Below are 10,432 nucleotides of genomic sequence, written 5' to 3' on the forward strand. Positions count from 1 at the left end.
CCCTCTCCCTCTCCCTCTCCCTCTCCCTCAGCTTTCACTGGTGATGTCAAGGTTCTAGTGCTCGGCTTGTTTCAGTATTGGCATTTTATTTTTCTATAGGTAGCTGAATTCTGCAGTTATACCTGTCCTTGTTGCCTGGGGCTGGTTACAGCACCCTCATTTGAACACTCAATATCGCTATGGCCATGTTCCAAAACCAACTGGCGGATAGCGTGGGCTCCTTGCGGGGCAGGTGGGTCTTGGCATACCGTGGCCATGCCGGGGTGAGGGCTGCACGGTGCTGTGGCTGCCTCTCCTGGGCGCCACAGGAGGGCACCTGCAGCTGCTGCCCTGCCGATGCTTCAGCTTCACCCTCCCTGCAGCAGGAGAACAGGAGCTGGCCTCCACCCTGCATCCCCAGATGAGCCCAGTAGTTTTTTGTGGGAGCTGCTGTTTGGGGTATACAGGATGAGGAGCAGGGGCACCGCCTGAACTGGAGTCCAGGTGCAGGAGAAGTCTCTGAAACAGGCGTTGCCCTTGTCTACTGCTTTCCCCTTTCTCTCGTACACCAGTTGTGCTGGTCGTTGGACTCAGCTATGGAAGGGTTAATCTTTTCCTTGTTTGTTTGCTAATTATTTTTTCTTCCTCAGAGAGTGTCTTTTGTTTTCTTGAATAGGCTTCTGGTATCCCATTGTCCTTTTATGTTTTCCATGGGCTTCTCCCCAGCCCTGTGACCCCAACTTCCTCAGTCCCAGTCCCGCAGCGTCCCCCTGCCCAGGGCTCTGCTGGTTCTCTGTACCTTCCTACTGAGATGTGAAGGTTCAGCCATTACTGACTGTGCTGGTTTAGATAACCAACGACAGCTAAAATAAATGAGGGATGCAGTGAGATGCCATGTTAATGCACTTCCCTACTCAGGCTTTTAAAGAAAAAAAAAAAAAAAAAGGTCTTTTGTGAATCATTGATAAGTTCAGCTTCACTCAGGGTCACTTATGCAAAAACCTAATATTGATTTTTCATCTTTGCTTAGAGTAGCTTCCCACGCATCTGTTCAGGATGCAATGGGGACTCACTTATCAGCATATGACTCACCTGCTCCTCTAAATCTTTCTTTTCTCAAGGATGGAGGGGCAGCCAACCAGCTCACAGGATGCTTGACCTTATACTGCGGGATCAGAGGTCTCCGCCGTGCTACAAGCTGAGGCTCTAGACATATTTTCCACGTTTGCTTTGTTCCCATTAAGCAGGAATATCTTTAACAAGTAAGATAGCTCTCAGAGTCCTTTACAAAGTCATTAAATGTTCATTAGGGAAGCAGTTCTGCTAACCCTTCAGATTCTTATTGATGTCCTTCCAGGGCTCTGACCTAATTCTGGAGTTCTCCCAAGGGTTACATTGCTATCTGGAAAGAAACCAAAATAGGGATAATACAATTGTTGTGGGATCCCTGCTTGACGTTCTCTTTTTAACAGACACATTCATTTCTAAAAGATCTGAATCAGATACCTAAATCCAACCTCCTCTGAATGGCCCAGCAGAAAAATCGATTCACAGGCAAAGGGAAGAAGAGGAGGTAAATACAGTACCTTTCTCTGGACAGAGAGTGCTTCCTCCATCCGTTCAGAACAAGAAGACAGAGCATGCATGTCCCTGCCTGGGATTGCCAGGCTGCCTGCTGTATCCCAGAGGATTTGCCTTTCTGCAGGAGAGGTCTGCACAGGCAGGCTGTCGCTGCAGCCTGTGGGCGCTGTGTGAGCACTGCAGGATGCTCCTGAAAGCCCTTTTCCCTCCGGGAGAATTCATTCTGCAAGAGGGGATGCAAACTGAGAGACCCAGACCTATGCCAACCTTGTGAAATGGAGATATCAGAGCACTTGGACAGCAGAGAGATGGATATCAAAAGAAATGTTGAAAGGATTAGTAAGACGTTTTGGGAGAGGTAAACTCAGTGGATAGACTTAGCCTAGCACACTTCATTGAGATGAAAATGTTCCATATGTTTGTACATAACATCAAAGGAGTGACATGCCATCACGTTCTTGATGTTTCTGAAAATTAGTCCTATGCAAATCCCTAACGAGTATAGAAAAAGCACCCAGCTCTGCCCCATACAACGGATGTGTGGGAGTCAGCCTCTAATTTAAAGCAGGTCAGTTTATAGTGCAGGCTCTTAAGAGCTGTTGCTATGAGCTGGAATTGCAGCTCTACCTCCTTCATCTTCTGTAGAGGTTATTTGTCATCAGACGTGCAGCAGCATGGAGCCAGTGGTTTTCCTTATGCCTAGTAATGCCTCCTGCGGCTCTGAAGGGACATTCAGCTCTTCTGCATGGAGGCTCTGCGTGCATTGGTCCTATAGGGCTTCCAGAGCTCTTCTCCCAGGCAGTTTCCCTCCAATGTTCATCTATGCCACAGGCTAATTAATGAGAGTACGCAGGACTGGGAAAAAGGAATGATTGAATTTTGTGTCCCCAGAGTGTTTTACCTTTATTTTTGTGCTATGTTGTTGAAGCCACTGGTATCTTTATTGCTCTTTACACTTTTCAGTAAAACAAGATCTATGTAGGAAGCAGCTTTAGGATGGCTGATTTGATTTTCCATTTAGACTGTGGTTCTGCATACACTTAGTGGACTGAAATCACATTTGCTTCCTTCTGTGCTCTTACCTGTGTGCTAGATATTAACATGGTCCCTCCTTTCCCTCTGTCTCTCTCTTTCCCCTAGTACATGGGCTGTATTGAAGTGCTGCAGTCAATGAGGTCCCTGGACTTTGGCACGCGAACGCAAGTCACCAGGTAGGTGGTATCAAACTGAAATTCAGCCCGAGAATGAAAAGTCCACGTGCTAATTTCCGCATAAAGCCAAGGGTGCATGCCAAGCTTTGAGACAATTTTGGATAGGAGTTTGGATGTTTTGTTTTGTTTTTTCCCAAGCGATGATTTGAATTATTTGATCATTACAATAGGCTATTTGCATTGGAAAAGGAATTGTTTCAGCCACAGACCTAATTTCTCTGCCAGTTTTTGCTCTGGACGCAGAGAACACCCCCCTGCAGTCGCAGCGCGGTGCAGACATACCCAACTATCCGGGGCCTGGCAGCAGCCAGGCCATGCCCGGGCTCAGCACTGCCTGCACGGCTCCCCCAAGGCACCGGCTCAATCCGCTGGTGCTGCCGTGGCTGTGGGTGGCCAAGGTGGCAAGCCTGGATGCTCACTGGTCTCTCTGCTGTGCCGCTTCACGCCCGGCACAGAAAGTACCATTGGTCCCTCAATCTCGCAAGGTTGTCTAATGAATTTTTATCAGACATGTGACATTGCTTGGCCCCATCTGCAGCAGGGCCAGGCTCAGCTGGAAGCAGCATCGCAAGGAAAACATGTTGAAATACAGCCATTTCCAACTGTACTGCAGGCCTAAGTCTCCAGGCTGCAAATCAGAAAAAGATGAATGTTTCGCTGTCTGATACAACTGAGTGTGGTTTAAACGTGAAATATTTTGTGGTCTTTTGAGAAGTTTGCAACTTCTGTTGCAGATTGCTGCCAGTCGCTGGGTGTAGATGATTAATATATGCACCTGTGGGGTTGTTGAAATGTCCTGTCTCCGGAGCAGAAAACACCAGTTTTATCTCTACGTTTGTTCCTGTAAGTCTGTCAGTGCAGGAGTGTCTGAGCTTTCAAAATAAGCACCCTTGTTCCAGCTCGGAGCGCTGTGTGCTGCTGGGATGTGCTCACGGTCCAGCCGCCAGGGCTAATGCTCTGCCGGGCAGCCCCAGCAGCTCCCCAGCATCCTGGCACCTCCACATGCTTTTTGGAGGGGTGAGTGGGTGCAGAGTATTTTGGCTTGGCCTTAGACCTGTTCCCTGCTCCTCTCAGCTTTTTTTCTGGCATGGTTGATGCTGAGGATGCCAGGAGTGGGGCTGAGGCTTCCTGCGCCTGCCCAACTCTTCCTGCTTGCCAGCAGATGATGTACAGATGCTCTTTTGCTTCCTCAAGTGTTCATATCACATAAATCCTGGAGAAAGTAAAGGAACATGAAGAGAGAAGTGTTACGTTTTTACCTATTGGCTCCCAGACTTATCAACTAAAAGGAAGAAACTGAAAAACTTGAGTCTTTAAATGCCTATATACCACACTCGAAAGCTGCCCGATTTGTTTTATATTCATAATCAGTCGTTGTTGACATTTACAATCAGCATAAGCACTCACTCACCCATTTCCTGCATGTGGATATGAAGAAGTGCCTGAGATATGAATACACTTCCCTCAGCTTAGTCGTTTACCGATCAGGAAGAGCCACTTAGCCCAAAGCAATCAGCCTGGTGTGTTTGGACCAAGCCACTGTATTCTTCAACAGCCTCGGCCAGAGAGCGAGGTTATCTCCCGTTTGCAAGACACAGAGCATGTATCCTGCTACGCTTACAAAACAGACCTTTGGATGGTTTGTCTGGAAAATAATGAATATGAATTACTGTGTGACAAGAGCTTGCCAACTCAAATTTGGCCCAGATAGTAAGGTTTTGTTAACCAGAGCTATGTGAAAACTTAACAATGGAAATATTTCTTTCACCTAAAAAAAATGCCACTGCTGACCTTAACGGGCTTTTTTGTGCATGAGAAATTCAAAACTTAAACTGTTTGCAAACTGAACGCTGGAGTGCTGAGCTCATGCATGCAAACTTTAAAGTTCCATCGATTACAAGCTGACTGGAGCGAAGATAACATTGATTATTCCCCTATTGTTCTCCTGGGGGAGTAAGTTTATAGACGGCATGCACAATGCACCAACCAAGGAGTTATTGGAAATGATTCAGTTTTAATCATCTCTGTTATTTGTACTGGGGCTACAAAATATTTTTACTCCAATGGCATTTCACTAAACAAAGAGGCATCTTCTGTTTTAAAGTGATGTAGAAATGGTCTCTAATTATGGCTGCTCCCTGCCTTGCTTTATGTGTATTTGCATTCTTAGTCTCCTGATCTCTAAAATTAAAGATATTATTTATCTACCTCACATGAGTGTTGGACAGGTCAACAAACTCGTGTTTGCCAAAGTGCTCTGAGGAGTCGAAAGAGATGAGCAAGGAGGATTTATTTTCTGGTTTCTTGCTGGACTTGCATTTTCAGAGTCGCTTCCCAGGCACAGGCTTAGGGAAGGCAGACCGTGGCCTCTCCGGCGCTATGAATGGCTGTGGGGTGCAGAGATGCTGAATGGCCGCAGCGTAGCAAGGGAAGGGCCAGGCACCGAGGTGTTCGCCACCCTTGCCGGCTGTGCGGTGAGGAGGTTGGCAGAGGAGGTTTTGCTTCAGCAGTTTTCTCTTCCAACTCTCTGCCATGCCTGCCTGTGACCCAGCTCACATGCTCTTAGGGCATCTCTCCTATTTTGCAGAAATTTGTGGTCCCAAATTCCATGTAGATTATAAGAGTAACACCAAGAAATAACAACGAGGGTAACAGGTTCCTCTGCTTGAAGGGCTTTGTATTTTTTTTTTTTGAATGGTCACCAATAAACATGCTGTGCTTGCTGTTCTCAGTACCTGATGTGTTTGGGTTGTTGCCCCTGTGCTGTGGCAGGTCCTGCCTTTGCTGGACCCTGACGTGCGCTTCCCTTGTCCAGCCCTTCAGCTCTTTTCCTCTTACATGTCTCCCACTTCTGTTAAATCAAGCTGATTATTAGTCATTACATTTGGGCATTTATGGGAAAAGGGATTCTGTATCCCAGATCGGGGCATTAACTTGCAAACTTGAAATTGGTCAGGCGGTGAAGGGCATCTGAAATGTGCTGCTGGGGAGGGCTGGGGGAAGAAGGCTGACTTTGTTTGGAAGATTAATTTCAACTTTGTTGAGACGCACAATCCCTTTCTGTTAGATAGTGTAGGCAGAGCCCTAGATGCTTAAAAGCAAATCTTCAACAGCATGCTTACTCGCTTACATCAGCCCAGCTCGTCTTTTACTCTCATTTGGGGGAACAATAAACAAAGCGGCTCAGTGTTACTGCATGCTCTCCTGCATGCTCTTGGAGGAGTGTCTGCTGTGGGTTTCGCTCCAGAGGTGCAGACCCAGAGAAAACCTGTAGACTGTACAGCTGAGCCGAGCTAAAGGCTTATGGATGCCAAAAATGGGGTTATTCTTGTCACCCCCTCCTGCCCCAGTGCTTGCCGAGCCCTCACTGAGTGGCCGCAGCCTGGCTGGGTGGCTGGTTGTCAACCCAGCGGGCAGAGGCTTTTTGGGGAGTGAGGAAACATTCCCAGTGCAGCACTCAGGGGGGCTGTGGCACTGTCCCAGTTCAGCACATCTTAGCCCAGGTGGTGGGGGGCTGCCTACAGCTGTAGGCTCAGGAGCCTCCATGTCCCAATCAAAGAGGAATGGTCTCACTTCCCCATCCCCATCCTGACTCTTGGATCCTACAGAGGTGCCCCCAGGGAGCTCTGCCAGCCTTGATCCTCACTGAGTTGGTCCTCAGCTAAGTAACCCCTGGGAGACTCCCCCTGTAATGGATGGGCATCTGCTGGGGCCAGGATTGGGAGCTCTGCCTCTGTGGTAGGTCTGCTGCTGGTGACAGCCCAGGGGACCAAGCGGCTTCAGAGTAATATTTTTCAGGATGGTGAAAAGAGCTGACCCAAATCTCTTCCATTCACTATGGAAAGTGAAAACTGTCAATGAAACAATGACCAGTTTATGTAATCGCGTGGGCACTGCAGGACCGACAGACAGTGATTCCACTTCAAATGGCAGAAGATGCCTGAGGAGTCGAGGAGCAAGATTTTCTTTGCCTTAAACTACAAGAACAATTTAAATTCCTCACAGCTCTCCCAATTTAATTCTGTGGCTCCCAGGGTTGAGAAGAGCTACTGCAGAGTACGCAAGTGGAGCTATCTCATTCAGGGTGATTTAAAAGAACAAAAAAAACCAACAAAAAGCAAACCCCGAAGTGCCTTGCTTTTGAATGAATGACAAGAAGGAGAAACAGAAAAAGCAGCAACATGACTGGAATAATAAGGTCACATTTTCTGCTACTGCCTCAGATTTGGAAGATATCAAGGACAAGCAAATGCCAGAACCTATAAGGTTGAACATTCATCTAGGCTCAAGCTGATTAACTACACAACCTATGCACAGGTATATGCCATCCCTCAGATCTAAAAGCAGAGACTTCCCCGAGCTTGAAAACGAGTGGCTATAAGAGTGAATTAATAGCAGATTTCCAGGAAGAAAGCACAGATACAGTAAATCCTATTTCATGTTATCCTGGACATAACCAGAGTTTATTTTCTGCTTGCCCCATGGAAATGACTGAAGGTTAGAAGTGTTCCAGTTGTAGCAGCAAAGTGTTACCAGACTGCTGTTTTTCACATCTTTGAAATAATATTAGAGAAGGTTTGTTAGATCATCTGGAAAACCACACAGAGATATGCAGTGAGAAATGTCTGTGAGAAGATGATATCCCCTACCAAAGAGAGGTAACAAAAACTATTAAGTAGAAATGATTTGCCTACTTTTTGTTTTCGTTTGCCGGACAAGTGCTTCAGAACATGGTGAACCACAGTGGCTTGTACAAGAACAGGGTCCATTGCTGGCAGCTTTACCTACAAGTCTTTATTCCACATGGGCTGCCTGAACTCATTTGTCACCTAAATAGATGACTTCCCTGTTTTTCCAATTTGTTCTGTATCTGGTTTTCTTTCTAGGTAGCGCTAGACTTGAAGGCTCCCAGTAGCCTTAATGTCTTGGCTCTGATTTTAATTTCCTTTAATATTGAATGAGAGGATGAGCTCTCATTTTCCAAGCTGATTATTGGAATCTGCAAGATCATCCTGCAGGATGCTTTTCCCATTTTTTTTTTTTTTAGTTTTGGTCTTTCTACTGGTAACACCCAAATAAAACAGCAGCTAAACAAGAAGGATATCAGGAAATCACTTTAAAAACATACTTTCAGCTGTGCAGGGCCAAGTGCTTTGCTTTAGTGGCTAAAAAAAAGGCAATGTTTAAAAGGTTGTGTTTCTGACCCATGTTGTGTGGCTCCTCCTCTTCCCTGCTGTTCTCACTCAGAACATAATTAATTACATTTCATTATTTTGCCATGGGTGAGGTCTCCCTTCATTTGAGAGTCTCCAGGTTGAATTTCTCAGCATGTTCTCTGTCAGGAATACTCAACGTAGCATCACTGATCTTCAGTGCTTTAAGCATGTAGCCCATCAGCCTAGCAACGTCTGTGGGGCACTGAGCAGGGAGCAGCAGCGATGCTGTTGTTCATTGGTGCTGTGCCCACTTTACATGTACTCTGATCTGCTCCCCAGGCATGATGCAGGGTCTTGGGGGGACGACGCTCCTCACCAGGGCACCTCTGCTTCTTGGGATGTAGCTGGCTGCAGCCTCTCGTTGTTGTGTGGTCCCCTGGTATTTTTTAGCCTTTTTGAACCAAAACTTTCTCAGGAAATGAAGCCCGGTGGTATGTTCCTCCCACACATGCGCCAGAATCTGAAAACACAAACTTTCCTAACTAGCTCGTTTCCTAATTAGCTCTTTGGATAATAATAAAATAACATAAACAAATAATTAAACAAACTAATTCCCTTCCCCTTAAGAACAAAACAAAAGCCCAACCCTGGAAAGCCCAAGTCTGGATTCAGATGGGAGAGAAAGGCTGAGGCTACAGCCTCAAAATAAAATCACCCAATATGGGAACCGAAGCCTGGGAGGGTGAGGGGGGGTCTGGTGGCACAGCTCGCCCCGGCAGCCCCGCGGCAGAGGGCCAGGGCAGCTGGGGATGTTGGGGGCTGCGGCTCAGACCAGGGTGGCCAGGCAAGGTTAAGGAAACTTGCTGAGCACATCCCAGCCCAGTAAGTCACCATTTTCTCATTGACTTTAATGAGTATCAGTCAGGGAAAGCCTGCAACTGCCAGCAAAAGGGTTTCTTCCAGCTGCTGCGCTAACCCCGATCAGGGCAGTCTAGTGCTCCACCGTATGTCCAAACCAGTCACCTTCTGGAGCATATATGAGAATTTTCTTTGTTCAAGTGTGGAAAATAGGTGCAGCGTGCCTCTATGTTACATTAAGTGTGTAATTTAGCTGTCTTTAATATAGACCAATAAACACTGTGAGTGCTTCATACCTTCCCCTTCTGCTTCGCTAACTGAGAGGCACGTGTAGACAATAGTGGGTGGCTGGAAAGGATGCCTAGTTTGCGAAATACCTGTCAGAGATGGAAAAATATGAACTGAGACCTCAGATTGAAAAAGAATGGGAGAATCTGATTATAAATCCTTTTTACTTTTTTTTTTTTTTTTTTTTTTTTTTTTTTTTTTTTTTTTTTTTTTTTTTTTTTTTTTTTTTTTTTTTTTTTTTTTTTTAAGAAAAGAGAAGCCCCAACCACCAGAAAGGCAATCAGGGCACCCAGCTGGGCTCCCTCAGCACGCCCCTGCTGCTCTAAATAAGGATTAAGGCAGGGAGGATTCCCTCCCTGCCAAGCAAGAGACCTATCAATTGTACTGAGAAAAAGGATTTGAAGGCATTAGGTTGTTTGAGTTTCTTGTGGTTACTTGATTTTTTTAAAAAAACCCTGAAGTTTCATTAGGTGAAAGTGATGTGTTTTATGAAGAAAAAGAATCAACCCAAACCAGGCTGCTGAATCATTGTATTTTGTGAAATAGGTTTTGGGGTTTTTTTCAACAGTCTGAGCAAAGAATAAAGAAAAACAACTGTGAAAGACCTTTCAGAAGATTTAAGCATTTATAAGTGGGACGATAACTATAAATCACAGGGTTGCTGGCCCTGTTACAGATGATGCATGTGAAATGATCCAAGTTTGTGTTGTATTTTCTGTTTGCAGGGAAGCAATAAGCCGACTGTGTGAAGCTGTATCAGGTACAAACGGAGCTATAAAAAAGCGGAAGGTAAATACTGTTTTAGCTGAATGATTAATTTTCTATATCTGCTTTTGATAAGCTGGATATGCGATTCCCTAACAGGCTTCAGTCCATGCTGGAATTAGTGCATGTTAATCCATCTGAACTCGGTATAACATGAAAGAGAGCTTGTAGCAAGGTGTTTAGCCTGCTCGGTTTGGGGCCAAGGCTGTGCCATACCTTATTTTCTTCAGGATTAATGCTTTTCACAGCATCGCTGCTCCTGCCAGCCTTTGCAGTGCTCAGGGCTTTACAAGCTTTGGATTCTGGCTCGTAAAACGTAGGAGGCCTTTTTGATAGCAAAAGGGAGCTCATTCAGTGGAGGGTTACCTGATTGTTATTTATTTAAAAAAAAATTAAACACAACTAAAATGGCAGTGTTTCATGGGTTGATCATTTATTTAGTAACTGGGATGTAGTGAGGGGCAGTGTCAGTGGCTGCTGTTGGGTCGTGTCCAGTGGAAGGGACTGATTTCCTTCTGTAGCTGTGGGGCTCGGGAGGAATGAACGGGCTCCTGAAAAATGAATACATGTGAGAATTTCTTGATTTACTCTGAA

General features: G+C 45.8%; 1 protein-coding gene across 1 annotated transcript in view; it reads left to right on the forward strand.

Moving 5' to 3' along the window:
- The window catches only part of SHC4 (SHC (Src homology 2 domain containing) family, member 4), a 32,711-nt gene that overhangs the window by 7,059 nt on the left and 15,220 nt on the right, over positions 1-10,432 (forward strand). Inside the window, exons 2-3 of the mRNA XM_009886139.1 lie at positions 2,701-2,771; positions 9,799-9,862. Coding sequence (XP_009884441.1) covers positions 2,701-2,771; positions 9,799-9,862 — 135 coding nt within the window. The remainder of the gene's footprint in view (positions 1-2,700; positions 2,772-9,798; positions 9,863-10,432) is intronic.

This window comes from Charadrius vociferus, unplaced genomic scaffold (assembly GCF_000708025.1).
Source record: "Charadrius vociferus isolate BGI_N301 unplaced genomic scaffold, ASM70802v2 scaffold365, whole genome shotgun sequence".
NCBI lineage: Eukaryota > Metazoa > Chordata > Aves > Charadriiformes > Charadriidae > Charadrius > Charadrius vociferus.